General features: G+C 31.6%; 3 protein-coding genes across 4 annotated transcripts; 1 reads left to right on the plus strand and 2 right to left on the minus strand.

Moving 5' to 3' along the window:
* Positions 1–223: 223 nt before the first annotated feature.
* PPA6 (pyrophosphorylase 6) lies at positions 224–4,625 on the minus strand. Its single transcript, XM_012219157.4, has 6 exons — positions 4,237–4,625; positions 3,579–3,739; positions 1,863–1,963; positions 1,598–1,779; positions 989–1,087; positions 224–527 (listed from the first exon to the last, which is right to left on the minus strand). The coding sequence occupies exons 1-6, from the start codon at positions 4,513–4,515 to the stop codon at positions 435–437; spliced, it is 915 nt and encodes a 304-aa protein (XP_012074547.1). The 5' UTR covers positions 4,516–4,625; the 3' UTR covers positions 224–434.
* A 4,506-nt stretch (positions 4,626–9,131) lies between these two features.
* LOC105635997 (Ankyrin repeat family protein with DHHC zinc finger domain-containing protein) lies at positions 9,132–19,228 on the plus strand. 2 transcript variants are annotated; one of them, XM_037635154.2, is made up of 13 exons: positions 9,132–9,532; positions 9,665–9,805; positions 10,699–10,811; positions 12,466–12,545; positions 13,619–13,782; positions 14,623–14,761; positions 14,840–14,939; positions 15,818–15,872; positions 16,640–16,717; positions 16,858–16,956; positions 18,197–18,275; positions 18,414–18,559; positions 18,844–19,228. In XM_037635154.2, the coding sequence occupies exons 1-13, from the start codon at positions 9,287–9,289 to the stop codon at positions 19,030–19,032; spliced, it is 1,629 nt and encodes a 542-aa protein (XP_037491082.1). In that variant the 5' UTR covers positions 9,132–9,286; the 3' UTR covers positions 19,033–19,228.
* A 381-nt stretch (positions 19,229–19,609) lies between these two features.
* On the minus strand, positions 19,610–23,230 carry LOC105635996 (NAD(P)-linked oxidoreductase superfamily protein). The gene is made up of 5 exons (XM_012219154.3): positions 22,992–23,230; positions 22,415–22,643; positions 22,029–22,328; positions 21,085–21,213; positions 19,610–20,082 (listed from the first exon to the last, which is right to left on the minus strand). Exons 1-5 carry the CDS (start codon positions 23,171–23,173, stop codon positions 19,951–19,953), a joined length of 972 nt encoding a protein of 323 aa, XP_012074544.1. The 5' UTR covers positions 23,174–23,230; the 3' UTR covers positions 19,610–19,950.
* Positions 23,231–23,791: the final 561 nt, after the last annotated feature.

The raw sequence follows: 23,791 nt of genomic DNA on the forward strand, positions 1-23,791 counted from the left end.
TTATTTGAAAAAGATGAGGAAAACATCCACGGAATGAAAAATAAATACCATCTCCTCCAGGCTCATAAAATTAGAATCTCTCCAAATTATAGAAAGAAAAGAATTAAAAAATGCATTGTTTAATGTGAAATATTAGTTTATTTTCATTTGTCTTTTTTTTTGTTCCCTCCTCTATACAAATACAAAAGTGGAAACTAAGAAAAGTAAATAATATAGGATAAAATTGAACCAAGAAAAGCACTAGAAAATGGAAATGCATTAGAATCAACCTGGAATGTAGTGATTTCATCATATGAAACATGGAAACAATGGATTATTCAAACTCAATGGGAAAAAAAGTGTTGATAACTAGGACTGGCTTGCCAGAAAGCAAAACTCTGGCAAGCGACAACCAAAGCAACTGCTACTTCAAGCTCCAACTCTGTTCGAGGCATTTATAAAAGTGAGAGCTCTCCAGCAGGAATTGTTCTCTTGACTAGTTTAGCCCAAGACTCATTTGTTTCGGTGATAACCTTCAGAGCATAATCCTGCTCATCACAAAGACATTGTAAATCATATGAGGAAAATAATCATTTATAATATGAAGTTGCTAGCAATAAACATCTAATTTGCATAGGAGAAAGAAAAACAATTATACTTCAAGTATGGTTATACCACATACGAATTTCCTATTATTGCTAGTCATTAGATAAGGACAACTAATCGTGAGACATCAGTCACTATAGCTAAGGAGCTGCAGTATCCTTCTCAAGTCTCAAGCATTATATTGTTTAGCAGCTAGAATCCTAAACTTTAGCTGAGGCTACAATTTAACAAGGCACTAAATTATCAAATGTGTATGTATTATTACAGAATATGGAATGATTTATTCCCTAGTTTGTATTGGGTCCAAAATGTGAAACGGAAATACCATATACATATATCACCTTAAAGCAAGCCTATGCTGTATAACATGTAATAAGAAAAGGAAAATTAGGAAGAAGAATACCTTGTTTGCTGCCTTGTTCCCAAGACCAAATTTGTTAGCAGGCTTACCATCAGGGATCTTGTAGTCTCTAAACCAGTCCCTGATTGCAGTCAGAGTTCCCTAATGAAAACACCAGCAGATTAGTTGTATACTTGGTAAACAATTAATTACAGTATTCCTGATTTCAGTATCAATACATGACCTTGGCATAATGCATTTTTTAGTCACTTCATACAATATCATAATAACTGGATGTTATTCTATCTCTATATCCACCAACTCAACAAACTCAACATTTCCAATAAAATCTCTCCCGACACATCTTTATCGTGACTTCGTACTTTTACATTTGCAACATACTGCCAGCTATTTATATCAACTATTTTGTTATTTATGACTGGATATTATTTTGCCAACCATTTCATGGCAATATATCCATTAAAAGACAACTTCTGGGAAGCCACATAGCCTGCTAGTAAACAAATGTGTTGACTGAAATTAATGAAGAAACTATAAATAATTGATTCCCATCATACAGACACGTCTTTTTTCCTGGTTATATTGGTACAGATAGAAAACCATTGTTATCCAGGTTATGGACATCACAATAGCAAAGAGAAGGAAGCCTACCGGGAAATGTTTCTCCACATCATCAACATCGTTTACAAAAGAAGCTCGTGGATCGTCCAATGAGATTGCGACAATTTTCCAGTCAAGTTCACCCTCATCAATCATGGCTAAAGCAGCCAGGGGCTTCACCTTTAGAATTTCACCAATCTTTGCCCGTCTTTCACCAATCTCAACAACATCAACTACAATTTGAGAAAATAATGTAACTAATTTAAGTGCCAATATGCTGGAAAGAAAGATTTTGAAACAAGTTATGATGATATACCTGGGTCATTATCTCCGAATGCCCCTTCAACTTCATGGTTTGCAAAAGATGGATCTTCCCATGTTTGTGGAAGCAATCCATAGTTCCAGTTTATGTTATAGCTGAAGAAAAATAACAAAGGATAAAGTGATAAAATTACATGAAAGAATGAAACAAGCGTAGAAGACAATTGATATTTTAAATAAGATATTGATCCAACTAACAAGTTGCCAACCAACTAGTTTGGGATTAAGGCTTGTCTAAGTATACAAGCTGCCATAACCGAGAACGTGCACAATGAAATCAATAATAATCATATAAAAAGTACACCAACTACAACAAGTTGTAGCTTCTTCTATTGATGAAAGAATTATATGAAAGTTATATAAACTTGAAAAGGTCCATAAGATTATAAGGTTGTGTGTAAAATCACTGTACAAGCTGTACGTTAAAAGAAAATATAGCAGAATGAGGAGAAAATTATACATGAAGTAAAAGGCAGTAAACTAAACTTTTTTTTTTTTTTTTTTTTTTTGGGGGGGGGGGGGGGGGAGGGGATGGGTATGTCCAATAAACTATTATCTACTTAAAAAAGAAGAATGCAAGATGTCATTTTAACTGCCATCTCAATTCTGTTCTAGTACTAAGTTTCATTTATTATTAATCCTTCCATTAAAAATTGGCGTTGAAAACAAACAAACAAGCATCTAAGTCCCATGCGCCTTGCGTCACAAAAATGCAAAAACATACCAATAAAACTATTTGAAGCACCAAACAAACCTAAGATCGAATACCATACAACATAGGTTTCATTATGAGGCCAAAAAATACTGTGAAAGGGGGTAGTAGACTGGTCGTGGCTGAGGAACCTCCAAAATGAGTATTGATTATTGAACGACCATGTCAGTCACTCGCACATCTATGTCACTTTAATTTAATTGTAAGTGCTGAAGTGTGTGCTGATGATTACTAATGCAAGGATTAGATGTTTTAACCCTTGAAGTAGAATGATGGTGAGAGGACAGTGCTCATACTTATATACTTGATCAAAGAACATTGCCGACATTAATGAAAAAGCAAAGTCAGTTTGAGTTGATGCAAGTATAATAATGAGAAAGAGAGTTCAGACTTGTGAATTTTGGAAAATTGGATCAATATATTGGGACTTATTTTTCTTTTTTATATAGTAGGCACCAAGGAAATATATAAACAGGCTAAAAGTTTAATAGTAGAGGATCAAACCATGGCCCTACATGCAAGTTCAAGATGAATGAGTATATTGAGGAACTAAGATCAGGCGAATGCTAAAAGCATCAAGAAGTTTTTCCATATTATTCGGAAGAGAATTCCTATCTCCATGATTTAACGTTAGTGGTCAATGTTATAATATAAGATTCTAAATGCAAGATAAAAATTGTAGTATGCAGATCCCAGAGCAAGATGGAAAAAATTACGCAGTTCGCAAATAGGATATGGCATCACATTCAGCCGGTCAACATTCACTGACTCACAAAAAAACAGCCAAGAGATACTCCCAAGTTCCAACATCCCTAATGCAGAGTTCCATAATTGGACTTTCTCTAGTGCAAACAACTGTGAACTCGACCAAAATTTTTTACCAATTTCACACTCCAAGTAATAGCAACTTACTATTTCCAAGTTCTCACAACTAGTAGAAGCATCCTCAAGACGTAAACTAATAAACAAAATGCAAAGAAAGAAACTAGAAAATCTTACGGGTAATATCTAAGTTTTCCCTTTTTTGTGTCCTGCTTGATAGGAGTGAATTGCTCATCAGTAGCAACCTCCATCTTTGCACTTGATTCTTTGGGAATTTCAACAACAAAGTTGAACGCACCATCGCCCAAGTGCAACGGTATGTCATGCCAAGGAGAAACCTGCATAGCAAGCAAGAAATACATGTCAGCAGATAAATATAACTGATAAAATTAGCCAAACTATTACAGTTTTATTTTTTTATTTTTTTATTTTTTTTAAAGTGTCTTTCAAAGGGGGAAAAAAAAAGAAGCAAATAACACAGACACAGAATTTCCTAAACTGAGCCATACAGTTTCTTAAAATATTAATTGAACATCAAAACCATCAAAACCTTAAAAAGAGGTAATTTTTAGTTAAATTACCACAAGTAGTTATCAAAACATTGAAAAATCACACATAATATAACTCCAACCAAAGATCAAAATCACAGACAATAACTGAACAAAACGTTGGATTTCCTTCAAAAAACACAAGTATCAGTATAAACATGACACTGTAATCAACAGATAGAGGAGAACCTAAATATAACCCACTTAAATTTCTTTGACATCCCACATTTCCAGCAAACCAAACAGCAGAATATCAAAACAAAAACAGCAAAGATAAAACGAAAGACCTTTTTCCCAGAGTTGTCAAGGAAGAACACACGGTAATCGAGGGTCTCAGGCTGGCCTTCCTCTTTGATTTTAACATCAGGGTTATGTATAGCAGTACAAGTCAAAACCGATCTTTTTGAAGAGGAGAACAACGGTAATTGTCTTTTGCCATTAAAGCAGAAACCGACGCCATTGAAGAAAGGCTTTTGGTTCAAAACGAATGGTCGTTTAAGGAGAAGGCCACACGACGTCGTTGCGTTGGTTGCGGCAGCTGCTGCCATCACTCTAGCGGCCGCCATTTGCCGTGGTTGAGGAGAGAGGTAGAGGTAAGAGTGAAGTGTGACCGTGAGTGATTTGTCTTTGTTTTGTGTTGAACCACACAGAATAAGAACAGGTGGTCTAGTCTTGATAGGCTGCGCTGCTTTATGTTTTTTTTTATTTAATAATATAATATTTAATGTATATATAGTAGGATTATTTTTTATTGGGGTCCAATATTAATTATCGTTAATGGATCAACCCGGAATCTCCAGTAAAATACAACACTAAAAAAAATATTTTTTATTATATGGTATTTAGTGTTACCTAGCTTGACACTTTAACGACGATTTGATTGAGCATTACGTACTAACTCATAGCTAATTGATCTGGCTATTAAAATATAAGGTATATAAAATTATACACTAAAAAATAGTATATTGATAAATACATATATTATTTATATTATTTATACGATATGATAATAGATTCAAATTTAAATTTTCTTTCTTAATACCCAAAAAAATGTATAATTACTATTAAGAGCATAATTGTATAATTCAATTGTGATGTATAATGTATAATAGATATATATATATTTTTTTTAATTTAAGGTGAACATATTATTTTTATTTTAATATATCATATAAATAAAAATATTTATTAAAATTTTAAATTAATATTTAAGAAAAATTTTAATTTTAATTAATTATAAATAAAATTATTATAAGAAAAAAAATTCATTTGCAATTATTTTTATGAAGATAATGAAATCTAAAATAATATAAAGTGTAAATGAGCTACCACGTCATTCAAAAAACTTCAAAATATAACCGATGAAATCAATAGTTAATTGAGACTTATTTCTATCAACTATCAACAATGTAGTTATTAAGCACGAAACAACTGTCAAGTATATGAATCACCTAACGTCTTTTTAATTAGGCGGGTTTTGAAAAACCAAATCGACATCAAACTATAGTTAACGTTTTAATTTAAATCGTAATTGAAACTGTGTGTTTATACTTATTTTTTATTTTTTAAAATTAGAAACAACTATTTTGATTTAAATATGCATTTCAGTTTGAAAATCGTAAAAAAAAAAACTCTTGATATTATTTTTTATTTATTGTATTTTTTTAAAATTAACACTTTTTGATAAATTGGTTGTGTATTTTCAATATTATTATTATTATTTGAAAACATTTAATATTTATCATAATTATTTACTCAAGGTGTAAATAAAAAAATAAATAAAAGCTTGAAAATGGTTGTTTAATTCAATTCTAAATTATAATGGAATTGAACCGATAATTTCAAAAACGTTTTTAAAAATTATTTAAAAACGGATCAATTTTTATTTCACCCTATTTATAATTGAAATCAACAGTTCGGAACTGTTGTCATTCCTAAACCTCTATTCTAAGTACTGAAAAGAAATAGAAATGAAGTATATTCTCTTTTCTAGATTCAAGCAAAATTAAATTATATACCAAATTGAATCAAATTAGATTACCTCTGTTTGAATTTAGATAAATTTATTTTTTATAATCAAATCAAAACTTCAAAATCGATATTATCCAAATTAATAATTCGAGCAATTAAACCAATCAATTATAAAAAATTAATCAGATTATTTTCATTCAATTTAACGGCTCTAATTAATAAGTATTCACCCTAACACTAACCTTAATACTTATTAGGTTCAAAGTTTAACATATTTCTACTATGATATCAAAACTCTACGACGGAATATATAAATTCATCTTTGAATTTTATTACAACTTTGTTGGCACTCTCAATTTTTATTTTAAGTCGATTAAATATTGTAATTTGTAAAATTACACAAATTAAACAATTCAACTTGCATAATTATTTTATTGAAAACTTTAATTTATAAAATTACATCAATTAAACACCTATTAAATAATTAAAATATATGAAAATTAATTTAACTACATATAAATTCAATAGTTTACGTATAAAGTTAAAAATCATAAAAATTAGTGCTATTAGTATGTAAAAGTGTATACTATTATCAAATTTGCAAGTTTTAATGCACAATAGAAAATTCACAAAGTTCAACATGACATAGAATTAAAGTTATAAAGCGAGTTAATTTATATACTTAGCCAAACTCTATTTCCTTCCTAACTTTTTCATATTTTAAAAAGTTCATTGTGAAAGTTTTTTAACTTTTTCTTTAACCTTAGAACAATTTAATTTTGAAACTTCTTACAAGCTATTTAGCTTAATACATTATAATACTTTGAATTTTAAGAGGTTTTGCAATTTCATTCTATTTTTACATCTCTATCAATTTTACTCAAATTTTAAAAGTATTTTCATCCATTTTTAGATCGTCATGTGAACTAATAAAAATCTATATCTATATCAATATCTATATCTATTTATATATATAATCCTAAAACAAAAAATATTTTAAAAATGCTGATGTGGCGCTATAAATTTTTAGCTTTCTACTTTTCTTTTTTATAAATTTTTGCGATTTTTTACTTCTATATATATATATATATTATTTTCTCAAGATATAAACCACTTTGAAACTATTAAATTTTCAAAATTTAAACTTTAAAATTTTTTGAGTTTTTTTATCTGTATCTATGTACCTATATCAATCTATAAATACCTCTATTCAATAATTTTCTTTCACAAGGGTTTTTTGTTTTATGTTTTTGTTGCCTCTTTGAATTATTTTGATTTCAATTTTTTGTGTTTTTTTATTTTTTAATTTTTGATTTATATGTTATTGTTGTTTTCAGATTTTAATTAATAGAAGTATGACAATATTAATTCTCTTATCCAAATATATCACTATCTTTTCCAACTGATGTAATTAACTCTCTAATATGTTTTTTTTTTCCCTTTTCTGTTTATAGAAGAAACTTTTTATAGATTTTTCTGTTTTTTTTTTTTATTTATTTGCATATCCTGTTCATTTGTATTTGAAAATCCAATAAATGACTTATAGATTCAATATTAATTATTTATTATTTATTTTTTATAAAATAATATTTTATCTTCTTAATTTTTATATTTTCGAGTATAGTATTTTTAAAGATTTTGATATGTTTGGTTATTACCACTCTCATATAATTATTGTTTATTGTAATAATTATTTATTATTTAGAAGTACAAGTATTCTTTCATAAAAAAAGCATTCTATCCTTTTTAAGAAATTACTGAAATTTTATTTATTTTACTATTTAATTGGATATATATATATATATATATATAAAACCTAAAAATTAGGTCTTTAAAAATTTTTAAAAATTTTGAATTCAAATTTTTAATTAAAACTATAGATATAAATAGTTAAGACTTTGTTTTGTATAAAACTTTCTATTTTTAATCTATTTAAGTTCTATATATTAAATTAAACTAAAATAACTTTTTATTTGAAATTTATATATTAGTATTTAATTTTTCAATTTTTCTATATTTTATATATTTGTAATAATTAAATTATAAACAATATTATCTATATATTATTCATATTAAATTATTTGAATCTTAAAATTTTATAGAATTATCTACGATAATATATGGTGTTTAAATTATTTAAATTATCTATATAGAATTATCTAAACAAGATATTAAATTTTATAATTATTTAAATCATTACAACATAATATACTAATTTAATAATGCAACCCATAGGAAAGTAGATATTTTAATAATATATTATACAATTTATAAAATATAATATTTAACAATAAAGCAATTAACCCGCGTAAATCGCAACTAGTTTTAAAAATAAACTTTGAAAAATATCTCGTTAGTCTATTTTTTTTTTTATTAAATGATCAAACTTGCATTGTTCAAATCGTTCAATACAAAACCAACTCATTCAATACAAAATAAATAATAAACAAAGAAGGGACAATATTTTATGGTCATACATAAAATATGCATTTGTGAACAACTTTATTCGCTGACCGTTATAACACAAAAAAATTTTGTTAAAAGGGGAACAAAATCTTAGAGTATATGATTATTTTATTTTCCCTCAATATCTTAACCTTATTTTTATCGTGAAGTTCCTAAATTGACAAAAAATTTTGTAATCAATTGTATTTAGGTAAAATTTTTTATTTGAAAATTAATAATAAACTATCTTATTTTCTTTTTTTTTTTGAAAGGGTAAACTAACTTATTTTCATTACTTCATTTACTTTCCTAAAATTATTACATTTCTCTTTTATTTCACTCTCGTACTTAAAATAAATAAATAAATAAAATTAATATATATGAACAGTATTATCTATTAAATAAAAATATTTATTAATAAATAAGATATTGGTTGGCAAGGTAAACGACTTTAATCTCGTGAAGGTAAGAATATAAATTCTTCCTGAGAGAGATCACATTTTGATTATACCGAAAAAAAAAATATTTATTTCATTTTTTTAATAAAAATTTTCAGTTAAATATATTTAATTAAAATAATTTATCCTGGATCAAAAATTGAAATAATTTATCCCTTTAAATAGTTAATCAATTAAAAATGAATTTTACGCCTAAAATAGAACAGTTCTTTCAGTATTAGACACCAATTATATGTATAGAACATGAATAATATGGATTGGAGTTAGGATGGTTTGATTTAATCGTTTGACTCTGACCAGGGATTAAATGTATAGAGGACGGCTTTCTTTACAAGAAGTCAAGAACAGAACCATACCGACCATTTCCATTTTATTCCAATTAGGGCGATAAACCCTAAACCTCAAATATTTAGAAACCCTAATTGGATTACATTTCGCATGCATTGCCCAACCTAAGCATCGCATGGCATCTTCAGAGATCGAGGTTGTATCATCACAAACCAAAACGCAGCCCCAGCAAAGTCCCAGCAATGGCGCACCTCCTGTGATAGATGTTTTCTCAGCTTCTGCTTATGGAGATTTCGAGAAATTGAGAAAATTTGTTGAACAAGACGGTGCTTCTCTCTCTATTGCCGATGGTAATGGGTATTACGCTCTTCAATGGGCTGCTCTCAACAACTTCCCTGATATTGCACAATACATTATTGAGGTAGTTTATGCATGTGTACGTGCATAACTTTCGTATCTTTTAATTTTTACTGTTCTGGGTTTGCTACAATAGTTGGCTGCTCTGAGTTTGATCGAGTGACTCAGTTATATGTCTCTGTTTGTGCTGATGAAGCATGGGGGTGATGTGAATGCAACCGATAATATGCAGCAGACAGCTTTGCATTGGGCTGCAGTTAGGGGTTCAATTTCTGTAGCAGATGTGTTGGTGCAAAATGGGGCTCGAGTTGAGGCAGCTGATTTAAATGGTTATCGGGTAAATTTTTCTCTATTTCGACAATTTATGTCTTTTTATTTATTTTATTCATATTTATATACACACTAGACCATATGGACAGTTAATCAGATATGTAGGTTGCTTAGTAGAAAGGAGATCTCATAAAACTTTGATCGTAATGCTGCATGCATTCTATTCCTTCTGCTTCCGACAAGTTATGTATATCACATAATTTACTTATTATATAAAATGTAATATAATATGTTTTGACATGTGGCTTACCTTCTTCAATTTGTTGTTAGACAGTCCATTCAAGATACGTGTCATTGAATGTTGAGAAACTCAGAACACACTATGGTGTTATTCTGATTTGATTGAAGTTTTTAGAATGTTTTAATTGCTTACCTTTGGCTTGCGCTTAAGCACCAATAAGGGCTTTGTCATTTGAGGAACTTTAGGTCGGAAGTTTTTGACCATGTGGAGTGGATATTTTGTAGAAATTTATTGTGCTGTAGTTTATGCTTAATCTCTTCAATTCATAGGACTTGTCCCTAGGTCAATGAAAAGAGGGAGGGTTACTTTGAGCTGAATTCTTGCCAGTTCTCGATTTAGGTAGTTGAATGATCTTTCAAGTTTCTTCCAGCTGAAATATAATCAATTGACAAATACTTAGTTTGCTTGATGTGCACCTCTCAGTATGTTGAGATCATATGCATGTTGGGTCCAGTATGACACCATTTAGCATTGCTGAAAACATGCTCTGCTTGAGAATAAAGTTCTCACCCTCCATAAGGAATTAGCTAAGGCTATTTTATTTTTTAACTATTTTTCTTATATTTTCTTTAACGCTCTGGATTTCCACATTTATGTTATTATTTTTTCGAAATTTGCTTTTCTAAAAGTTTGCTTTCTTATTGATTTGTCTGCTGCAGGCAGTTCATGTTGCTGCTCAGTATGGACAGACAGCTTTCTTAAATCTCATTGTTGCTAAGTATCATGCGGATTTTGATGCACCAGATAATGATGGAAGAAGCCCTCTTCACTGGTATCTAAAATAATTATGGTTTAAGGACTTGTGGATACTTTTATTTCACTCTTACTCTTATTTCATCTGGTACCTGCCTTTCAAAAACTGCCACTCTCATCCCTTTCCTATGCCTATTCTCAATTGAGCGGAATTATGTTTGAGTCCATACACATGCCAAAATTTATTGTGCAAGTAGCAGAATAATTATCAAACATAGTAGGAGTTGTTCGTTTTAATTATTATCTGTTTAGTATCTTAACACAGTTGAGGTTGGTATCCTTAAGATAAAATAATATGTTGAAGTTCAAAATATGTGGTAATACATAGTTGACCATTGGTGTGAAATGATATTTTGTGCTACAAAATTGAAATGTATGGGGTGAAATGGTACTTTTATTATGCCTTCCTCATGTATCATGAGAACTGTATATGGTTAGATTAGAAACTTGAGGTTTTTCTAATTCCCTTTGTGCATTCATATCTCTTGGAATTGTTTAGATATTTGTTGTAGGTTTTCGTTTTTTTTTGTCTGCTTTTTATCGCAATTCATCTTGTCCTAGTACTTATAACTACACGCTTGTAAGCATACAACTTCTTTTGCATTCTTCTATGAAAGCTTTTTCACTGTTGATTAAGAGGTTGTTTGTTTGGACTGAATGCTGAATTTGAATCAACAATTTATTGAACTAAATGATTAAGGATGACATTAAGAACTTATTGCTTAATGATTAAGATTGTTTGGTAAATGATATATCTGAATAATCTGAATGAGTGTAATTTTTTATATTTGACCTTCTCTATTTTCATATATTATGTATTTTTACATAATAATAAAATTGACATTATATTAAATAAAATAAAGCCAAACATACAAATTTAATTTATTATTCAACTATTAACATAATAAGATTGTAAACGATATAAATGTATATTGTTCATATACAAATTTAATTTAATGATGAATGTTATAAATTAATTATGTAAAAGTTAAAAATAGTTCATAATAACTTAAAAAATTCACTACAAAATATAAAATTAAAACACATCATCTATAATTCACTATATAATAAAAATATAAAGTTAAATTATATCCGCTTTTCTTGAAGCATATGGCTCAACATAGTAAAATATAAAGTTAAAATTATATCCAATATAAAGTCCCTTACATATTATGATATAATTTGTGATTTTTAAATATCAGGTGCATATATTTTTGTCTTCTGGTCAAAAAAGCTATACAACTTACTGAATAAGCTAAGAAAATTTAGCTTTTTGAATCAGCTAATTTTTTGCCTTTATATTCAGATAAGCTGCTGATTTAAAAAGACAAAACAAACAAACTTATTTTCTTTTTATCTACAATAAGCTCAACCAAACACATCCTAAGTGCTGGACATTTGTCCTATTAGTTTGCATTCAATGTAGAAGTCAAGTGATGGCACTCCTTTGTTAATCAATTTGTATCCAAAATGTTTTAAATTCTCTGCTGCTACATCACATAGTAAGATGAAACTTTCACCTGTGAGTGGTATTACAAGGTGTTATGAGGCGATTTTTATTACTTAAAGTTATGATCTGATATGCTCTAGATTCGTGTTTTTTTTTTTTTTTTTTTTTTTAAACTGTGAGAATGTATGAGTGGGAAGCTTATTCTTGCGATTCTATCTATCAGGGCTGCATACAAGGGTTATGCTGACACCGTAAGATTACTTCTATTTAGAGATGCAAGGCAAGGAAGACAAGATAAAGAAGGTATACATGGCAAAAATGCATTTCTCTTTTTATCTTTGTTAATTTAATTTATCTTACATTTATTAATTATTATTGCCTCTAAATTGCATGTGACTGGAGTCGTGGAACCATCACTGCCTTAAGTAGATAAACTGCAGTTTCATTCTCCAATTCTATGTATCCTATTCTGGGTTTTCTAACATCCAAAGTTATCCCCTTTTCACTGTTTAAATGGTATCATTTATGACGCATGACGTTCATAAAAAATTAAAAGGGATAAATTAATTCAGAGCATATCAAACTGGAAAGTTGAAGTAACAATCTGGAACATGATTTTTGGTGCTTGGGGTGAAAAGGAACCAGTTAGAATTTATTTGAATGAGGGAACAATTACAATGTTTTGTATATTTCTTCTAAAAGAAAGAGAAATAATGAAAATGGAGTCTGCGTGGTTCAATAGTTTTGTACATAAGATCACTTGGAAAAATAGAAGAGACAGGATTCTTGTAGCATGTGTAATAATGTGTTTGCAACATTCATATGCACAAACAAAACTTCTCATATCTTTTTATTGAGACAGAAGAACAATAGGCATAACTTCCTTTACACAGGATGAGAAGACACATGATGCAATCAACAACAATAACAACAACTAAGACTTAGTTGCATACTAATTGGGGTCAGCTATATAAATTTTTTCTTACCATTTCCTCTCTGTTCAATTAAAAGCAAGAAATAAGCAAAGCATAATGGATAAAAATCAATCCAAGAAAGAAATATATTAGGTCTCATAATGGATTATATTGAATCCATTATCATGAGCCTGGCACATACTTTTGACGTTCTGGAGTGTCTGAGATTACTTTCTAGCATAATCTTCATGAAAGTTTGATGTTATTTTTTGAGAAATAAGAAAATTTGATTGTATATAGAACCAACAAAACTAGCAAGTCAGGAACATTATCACAACATTCTACAACCAATTCGCTTAATTAAATTCTCCTGGGCATGATTCCATTTTTGTGAAAAAAGAAGAAATCATTTTATTGTTCGTCTGGATACCAATGCTGATCTTAAATATCCAATGCCATCAGGTTGCACCCCTTTGCACTGGGCTGCATTAAGAGGAAATGTTGAGGCAAGTTCTGTGCTTGTACAGGCTGGCACAAAGCTGGAACTGACAGTAAAAGATAAAGCTGGCCTTACTCCAGTTGAGATTGCATCTGATAAAGGTCATCGGCATGTCGCCCTTTTCCTTGTACGTACGTTGTATTGATAATATTACCCTTTAATAGTTGAATGCGAACAAAATTTAAACCAATTTCTGTTAATGTGAATACCTTTCTAGATATGAGACCTGAGGAGCCAACATTGTTGTATGAATGTCTTGATCTGGACAGTATATCATGCTGAAAGTTATGAGAGATACCTCTAATTGCCGGTTCCTTCTGATACTGGGAGTCTTGGCCCTTAGTTGTCAAAAGTATGTCATTGAACAATATATATTACCAGTGTGGTAATCATTTGGTTTTATTGCTGACTTGCTGGTACCAGAAAATCAATGTATTGGCATGCTGTACAGCTATTTTGATAGCTTGAATTCTTGCACCTCTGCCTTTGATTCTGTTCCTTCTTTTTATCTACTACTTTGACAGGAAAGATTGAATAATTCTGAACTATCCTTGCGCTTATGGTATATTGCCATATTGCATGGACCGAAAAAAAAAAAAAAAAAAATCCTCATTAGGCGAGATCATGGCATTGCTATATGTCACATTTAGTTGAGGGCTATTAATTTCAGACAATAAAGGCATCGAACAGTTATCTGCTAAAGGTGAACCATTTCTAATTGAAGCCTATTTTAACTACTGCTTCTGAGATGGTAATGTTTAGTTCTTATCCAGCCATTTAAATTATAGATTTTAATAATATTAATGGCCTTTATACTTTATAAAAATTGATGGTATCCTATATGGTCTGATTTTTAGTTTAATCTGTTTTTGAACTCAATCATGGGAATCTTAAGTCTTGCATTGAGACCATCTAAATCTACACAATATTGGGCAAGTTTTCACAGTGTTTGTTTTGATTTTTTCAGTCTAATGCACAACAGAAACAAAACAAACGCTGGTTTGACAAAATTGGCCTTGGGAAGATTGGGGACACTGGTTATGCTCCTATCTTATTCTCCATTGTGATTGCTCTTATGTTCCTCTTCATCAACTCAGTTCTTTCAGGTAACTGAGATGGTTCAAAGTTAAGTTCTGATGGCGGATTATGCTCTTAATATTCTTATTCCTTCACTGTTTTTCTAGCTCCAAATCTTCCCAAGGTAACTGCTGTTGTTGGACTTTGGGGATTTACTGCTCTTTCTCTAGCTGTCGTTTCACTGATTATGTTCTACAGGTGTAGTAGGTAATTTCTTGCTGCTACTGACATGGACTCAATAGTCTTTGGTATACTTATTGCTTGCCTCGATTTCTTATATCTGTAAGAATTATTTATTGGCTTCAGTGCTTGTTTCTGTTTTGTGCTTCATCCTTCCCAGTATAGTCAGCATGCTGTTTTTCCTGTTATCTATTTCTATATTCTTCTCTACTTCTTCCTTGTGTTTTTTGAATGGTAGAACTGCCAACTTCAATCCTTAATTACGTAAAATCACAAATTTTTGAATTCCTACCATCACTCATTCTCAGTGCTATATTTTACTGTGTATGATCAGCTGACATGTTCTGGCTTATGATTTGCCTGTCAAAATATCACCTGTTCTTTACAAACCCCATGTAGTATTTCTGAATTTGTGGGTCTTGTTAGGTTTTGAAACTGAAGGAAATCTGCTGTCCAGTGTGGGCTTGTTGATTTATTATTGTCAAAAAAAAAAAAAAAAAAAAAAAAAAAAAAGAAAGAAATAAAAAAGAGAGAAAAAGGACTTTTTAGATGGTGGAACTGAACTTACTAGATCCATTTTGCATTAGTGCCTTTGAGATCCATTAGAACATCTATTATCGTATGCAATTCATAGATAATTAACTACATTAGGTTCAATCAACCTGTATGTTTGTGTCTTTCCATGTCATTAACCTAATTACCTAAAGCTTCAAGGTGCCTATTGAGTCATCTTGTTAAATAATGAGATTTTCTCTGCTGCCTATTCTTGAGTGATCGTTTTAAATTTATATGGTGTTGCTGAATTTATAACTCTTTTGTATGCATACCACTAGATTTAAGATTTTTTGAGAATTTTATCGCAGAGTTACTTTTTTTTCATGTTCTTTCACAATCACCTGCAGTAGAGATCCAGGTTTCATCAAGAGACTTGAAGATTTGGGTAAAGATGCAGATATCGAGGTATTCTGCTGCTCTTTTTAGTTGCATTCTCATGGTAACATGTCTTATTTACTGTTTGTATCACATGTTTTAGTAAAATACTTGTTCCACAGCCAGATGGAAGTTTGAAAGGCCTTCTCCATAAATGATTCTCTTTTTTTTTTTCTTTTTTTTTTCTGGGCCTAATTTAGACCCCTAGCTCCTTAAACTTCCAGGAAAATAAATGCTACATAAAAGATGATACCTTACAGGCCTTTACATCGTGTCTGCTCAGGAAAATGGGGAAGAGAAAAAGTAGGTAGGAAACAGTGGAAAAAATGGAATAACATGCTTCTCTCGTGTTTCCAGTGGTGAAGGAATGTGCAACTTCTTTTTGTTTATGGGGAAATGTATTGTTTTATATGGTTAGATATTTAATGGAGAAAGGCAAAGGTGGAAACAATATGAAACCATCTTTCTTCCTTTCTATTTCTCCCCTTTCCTTGCTTCTTATCTGAATGGTTTTAGAGGTCCTTCCTTCTTGCTTTTTCTGCACGAACTCTACTTCCTTCTTTCTCCCTCAAACCAAACACGCATAGCATTATGGTTTCCTTTAATTTTCAGTAATTTCCAATTTATCTCATGTTTTGTTTTCGGCTTCTTGTCCTAATCTTTGGATATCTAGGTGTATCATTCTTAGAACAATGGTTTTGGGGGTTATGGTTATAAAATTTCAGATTCGTGACTATCATTATATGAATTTTTTTCTTTAGTTACACCATTTGCTGATCACCAATCAATATATGCAGGATCCTTTATTAAATATTGATCTGAACTACTCCTCTATATGGATGGGGAATTGGTCTCAACTTTGCCCTACCTGCAAGGTATGACAAATGGATTTGTTATTTATGATTATGATATTGAAGATATTATTAATCATTCTTATTTTTTCCTGAACTAGTTCATAAAAGGATTGAGATTCTTTCTTGACTAATTTAGCTTCCGTTTCCATTTTACTGTTCAGATAATTAGACCTGTTCGCTCCAAGCATTGCTCTACGTGTAAGCGTTGTGTTGAGCAGTTTGACCATCACTGCCCATGGATATCTAATTGTGTGGGGAAGGTGAGAAATTGTTTTTAGTCAATATATAAGACTTGAGCTAACTTTTGGGGAGTAAGTTAGGCGCGGTCCATTTTATTAACATGGTATCAAAGCTTACTCTTCTTTGATTATGTTGGGCCACCCTCAAATGTGTTTGCCTATAAACTTCACGCTCATGATGTTCATGCTTGGGCATGAGGGAGGGTGAATTATCCCACATTGGTTTAGGATAAGGTGTTTAGTCAACATATAAGACTTGCGCGATCCTCCTTTCCTTGAGCTAGCTTTTGGAGAGTGAGGTATCCCCGTACATTTAGCATTAGTTGGTCCAAGCCTAAATAAGTTCAAATTACTCGTATTTCATTTCAATGGATTCTAAATTCTTACTCAATTATTCCTGTACCCAAATTATAATATAATCAGAACATGTTCAACCCGATTCAATTATTCCTTAGTTCAGCGGTGTTCCTATTGCTTTTCAATTTGGGCTCTCGTCTAGATATCTAGCCCCAGTGAGTCCTGTTCAAGTTCCTTTTCAAGGAAAAAGCACGATTCAACTTTAGAGTGAGGATTTCAAATTTCAAGCGTCAATTGGATGTCCAGTCTTGGTTGCACTTGAGAGGGAGTAGTAAGAATCCCACACTAAATAAATGTCACATCCATAAAGGGCATATAAAGGTGGAAAACTAGCTAGCTAATTTGTTTAGTACTAATCTTTTAGCATCGGTATACATAAATTTCACTTCACAGGTTCTAACCTTTTATCCAATTATTAACCTCTACCCAAATTATAATAAATTGGGCATCCGATTTTAAGCTAAGCAATTGCTGTGACATGTAAGATGCATTAATAAGTATGTTTCTGTTGTGAACTGTTGGCTTCATTGTTTTAGGGGCATTGTTTATTCTTTGGCGTTTTTTATTATTTTGGAAACTTGCATGAGAGGATGTCATTGGCTGGTGTATGTGCTCTTGTTCCCATGACAGCCCATGGAAATGCTAGAATGATGTGACCTTGCAGCATTGTGTCATACCCATTCTGCAAGTTGACATAGAGATCTACACTACTTCTATCCTCCAGTGGCTGTGTATACATAATACATCTGTGCAATTATATTAGAACACTTATTAAATGCATCCTTGCCTTTTAACCTTTTCCTTTGAATTATTAAATGCTTTGTGACTTTGCTATCAAGTTTTAATCCTTTTCCATTACTCTCATCTATTCTTTTTTTATTTTTCACTGTTGTGTACCTTGCAGAGGAATAAACGGGATTTCTTTATTTTTTTATGCTTGGGAACTTTGACGTCATTCCTTAGCGCTGCCATTGCAGTTCAAAGTATGTTTCTTGCTGAAAAATCTTATTCTTGCTTCACAAACCCATCAATCTTCAATTACCCACACTAGGATATATCTTAATTGTTGATTCATTTTAGAGCATGCTTTTTCTTCTAATCCTTTTCTTTGGCTATGGCAGGGATTCGGACTGCCATGCAGTTACTGCATACTGAAAGATGGATGCATTACGTGGTAGTTCAACATCTTGGTGTTGTTGCCTTTTTGGTATTGGACATGATTATTTTCGTTGCTGCAACAACTTTAACCACAGCACAAGCATCACAGGTAATTGATGAAAAAAATGTTTTATGTTCAGTTTGAAGTTTCAATGTTGGCATACTGTTCTATGTTGCTGCTATTTTTTGGCATGTCGTATATCATTTTTAGCTTATTATATGGCATAACAGCCTGGATAATTGTCTTTGTGGATGTTATCAATTAGTTCAATAAGGGTTTTTTTGAGACCTTTCCTGGTGGAAAGAAAGTGAAAAACTGATTTTTGCAATGTATTAAATTGGTGTGTGGTAAAAGTTCAGTGTTAATGGATATCTTTAAAACATCTTGTACAGATTGCTCGGAACATCACCACCAACGAACTGGCAAATGCCATTCGATATGGGTATCTGCGTGGTCCGGATGGACGATTTCGAAATCCATATAACCATGGATGCCGAAAGAATTGTGCAGATTTCATCATCCAGGGCTACACAGATGATGATGAAATTGCTTGGCCACCATTACAGCAGGTTGCCAGCTAGAACTAATGCGAGCGAAAATTCTGCTTTTTGCTAGGTGAAATAACCTTTGTAACTTGCCAAGACCCATGTAGTTTTGTGCATATCTAAATTCATGTTCATATGTAAACTTTGTTCATATAGGTAACACAATGATCATTCTATGTACATTCAATGCCATGAAATAGAAATACATACCAAAACATTCAATTTTCCTCCATTTTCATGTTGTATCGTTTATTAAGAATTGTGGAAGAGATGTATTCCCATCTTTAACAGGAGCTATCCATTAACAATACACCTATGAATTGCAGTGATTTGTGGAGTGAATGAAAATTCCTATTTAACTTAAAATGGAAATTTCTACAAATTTGAGGTTTTTAGTTTGAAGAGATGTATGTCATTGGTGGATTATAATAACCCTTGTATATTCCATGGACTTAACCCAACCTAGACTTTCTCTTCAGAGATTAGATTGACTTTAACTCAGAGTTACTCTTTAAGAGAACTGTTATGTATAACTATTCGTGGATTGACACCCAACAGATCTTTAGAAAACGGGTTTAAGTTTGAGTAAATCAAGAATAATTGATCAAAGAAATGGTGAAAAAACTTTCTGATGCATTAACTGATTCACAGATTCTACAACTTGAATCCGGAATCTGACTCTAAAATTTTATGGTAAATAATTTGGTCACAACATGAGGTAATCCACCTCTTGAACATAACGAGATGACTGAACAACCCATACAATTTATTGAGCCTTCTGCAAAAGATAAGCCCCTGCTATCAACTCCTTGGCAGCTAGGTATACAATACAATATGCTGCTCTGTTGATCTAAAATGGATTGCGGTTGAAATTCAGGGTAAAATGGTCGGAGATTGGAAATTCGAATTATGAGTAAATACAAGTCGAACATAATCTCAGAGACGGCGAAAATGTTAGCTATGTTGGATTCCGCTGGGCCAAGTCTGATTCTTCACAGGGCTAACAATTGCTTCAATCTCAGCCAGAGTTTGTTGATCCTTCCCAAATGTTGCGAGTTCGATGGCAGCAGTAACATTCTCCTCAACCTGATCATCGTATAACTTTGTATATCAAACAGGCCATAATACAAGCTCAGCAATAAATGGTTACCTGTCTATTATAAATAATATAAACTATTTGCTTAAGATAATCCTCAGGCATAAAACACAATTGCCCAAGGCATTCACATAGACTTTCACCCTCGTTATCCGAGGCATGGTAAACATCAGAAGTCATACAGTGCATGTAAAATTAGTATTAGTTCAATTGGGTAGCTGCTGTTCAGTTTGCAAAAAATAAGTGATTTCCTGAGATATTACAGTGCCACGCAACAAATTGCCACGGTTACAATATCTACATGAGCAGAGCCGCTGGTAAGACCATGCAATGACAAACATGGTCGATAGCCTATAAACTAACGAGTATGATGACATCCACGAATCAAATGACTTTCATTATCTTAAATAACCACAGAAATAGCAATGCAGGCAGTCCCTATTTCAATGCAGTAGTTAAATTGATATTCACCAAGAAATCTTTCTAACAAGTCCTACATATAGCAATCACCACCTTCTTTTTGTTCTTTTCTTTTTCATACATCAGTAATGAAGGGATAACGAAGGGAAATGCCGGGATTTGAACCCTTGACTTTGTACACTACAAGAAAGCCCTTGAACAGTGGACTACAATCAGTATAGGATGTTTCTTTTGTTTTAACCGCAAGAAAAAAAAAAATTGTTCTTTTCTTTTCTTTTTTCTCTTCTTGTTTTTTTTTTTATTATTTTATTATTTTATTATTTTTTATTATAAAAAAGAACTTCCTAATGAAATACAGTTTCATAATCATCTGAAACATGGGGGTAAAAAGAGCCAACATATGCATGTTGAAATTTGATCTTGAGAAAGTTAGATACTTTTAGGAATGCAACCTTGGCCTCCTAAGAAAAGGTTGAAACCATGCAGTGAAGTGTTAGAGAAATTGAAACAAAATTGAAGTTAATGCTATATATCAAAGAAATTTGGCAATACAGTAAACTATGAACAAGTACCTGTCTAACAGAGTTCATGCCAACTAGCACTGTAGATATATCCTTGTTTGACAAACTATATTGCATGGCTAACTTTGAAATATTCTTCCCCTTCTCTTTACAATAGGCAGCAGCAGCTTGGCATGCAGACTTGGAGAAAATAAACACCCAGTCAAGATTAGTTAATTTTGACAAAAGAATTCATATTCAAGTGAGAAAGAGCGAGTGAATCTTCAATATCTTGAATATTAGATATATATATGACATCACAGGCCTTCTGCAGATGGGGGATAAATAATCATGCCATTCTTTGAATCGATTTGGTCAAATGGTCCAGGTTGAAACTGTTGATTAATACGGTAAACAGGCACTTTGGTAAGTGCTTATATACGCCAAGTCTATGTGTTGTTCAATATGTCTCTATAGAAAATTCAATTCAGTATGCAACAGTTCTTCATCGTATCAAAAGACAGTATCCAAGTTTAGGTGCCTTCTGAATAATCCCATTAAAAGGAGGGGTATTGTCAAGTAGACAGTTACCATCATCTTAAATTCAATTTCATGATCACAAGTTCCCTTTCCTCTATTGCACCAAGGAAGCTCTAAGATCGATCATCTCATAACAGCAGCTAAAAGAACTTTGCGTGTACACATTGGCGGATGAGCATTTGCACATAGAGAGAGTGGGTGGTGGGAGCATTATCACATGCACGTACAGATGCATGGCCTACTGTATTTATGGGCCGCACAGACATATAAACACATCTTTTGTTGGAATAAAGCCTAACCAGACTTTTTGCAGGCAATTATGTTATTGAGTATTATGCTGACAACTATGGAAATGACATGGAAAGAAAAGTTGTAGATCATTTCAGGGGAATAAGATATACCTTTAGTGCAGGAGAAGCTGACTAAGAAAATGACAGAGAAAAAATTGTAGATCATTTCAGGGGAATAAGGTATACCTTTAGTTCAGGAGAAGCTGGGTGCCACTCTGGAGGGCCATTCTCTGTAAGAAGCCCCATTGCAAGTGGAGAAGCGCTAATTATCCCAACCCCTTTGCTCTTCAAGTAAGGCAATATATCCAACAGCGTTGAATCATTAATACTGTAGTGACAATATGATAGAATCACATCAACTGTGCCAGGAGGCACCCGATCGAGCACATAAGTAAAAATTCCTAATGGGAGTCCAGTTATACCAATAAATCGAATCTTCCCTACTTCCTTTAGTTTCTGAAGGGCGGGAATTGTCTCATTCACAATCTATCATTCAAACCAATGTCAGAGAATCATAATACTATTCCAAGATATAAAAGTTACCAGATAACGCGTAAATTTTAATCAATAACCTGATCAAGAGACCCAAATTCAATGTCATGGCATTGCAGTATATCAACATAGTCCAACTGCAGCCTCTCCAAACTCTCATCAATGCTTCTAGTCACTCTTTCAGCACTAAAATCAAAGCCCTCAGCATACCGCCCACACTTTGTTGACACAATATATTCATTTCTAGGAGCTCCTAGGGCTTTAAGTGCCTTACCAAGCATCTTCTCAGACAATGTTCCTCCATAATACCTTAAAATAGCAACAAGAAGTTACTAAAAGAACTGGGCAACAACAAAAACTACAAATTAGGTGAATTCATAAACATACAGTTGATATAGACACAATAAACCTGGCTAATAAAACATAGTCCCAGTTTCCAAATTTACAATCCAGAACTTCAAAATTCTAGTAAGTCTCGACGGAGAAGTGATCAACAGTCCCGAATTCCCAAAAACATTCATCTATATAGAAATTTTAACACTCAAAAAAAAAACAAGATACAAACTTTATAACAAAGATGAAAACTTTCCTTTGATTTTCCACAGTAAATCACGAATAAGAAGATGCATTCAATATCTATGGAGAAAGAGGACATACGGAGAAGTGTCAAAGAAATTGATGCCTCGGCTAAAGGCCTGACGCACGGAGGCGATGGCATCATCCTCAGAGACAGGGCCGAAGACTTTGCCAAGAGGGGAAGCTCCGAAACCCACGCAGCTGAGCTTGAGGCCCGTATTTCCTAAGGGTCGGAGCTCCAAGTTTGGATGCGGAGATGCCATGGGCAGTATGGGAGCTACAAGTCTATAGCAGACAAACTGATTACTAATGACGAGATGCGTATTCAAGAAAAATGATGATAATTTTACTTGAATTTAAAAAATAGTTATTTGTTATACAATATTAAAAAATTTTATAATATTGATTCATAAACATCTCTTTATAAAGCAATACATAATTTTATAAAGTATTTAATAATACTATAAAATAATGCAACTAATATTTATTATTTTATAAATATCAACTTTTACAGAAGAAACGGTCGTATATTATAATATACTTAAAAATATTATAAAACATTGATAATTATAATTGTAACCATGATTTTATGATTCGATAATTTCAAAAAGTACTAAAATGCATGGATAATTGAAACTACTATTTTATAGACCCGTAATATTTAAAAAAAAGTACATTTTTAGGAAATATTGACAATCAATGCTTAGATATTTTTATAAGAAATAAAAAATATTATAAAATATTAATAATGGGACTATTATTTTATAATTCGACCGTTTATAAAAAGATAATTATATTAAAATATTATAAAATACTTATGTATTAAAACTATTATTTTGCAACGCTGCAACAATTTTATAAAAAGTAACCATTTTTTTACA

The sequence above is a fragment of the Jatropha curcas genome, chromosome 6 (genome assembly GCF_041381405.1).
Source record: "Jatropha curcas cultivar XTBG-Jc1 chromosome 6, XTBG_Jcur_1.0, whole genome shotgun sequence".
NCBI classification, from domain to species: domain Eukaryota; kingdom Viridiplantae; phylum Streptophyta; class Magnoliopsida; order Malpighiales; family Euphorbiaceae; genus Jatropha; species Jatropha curcas.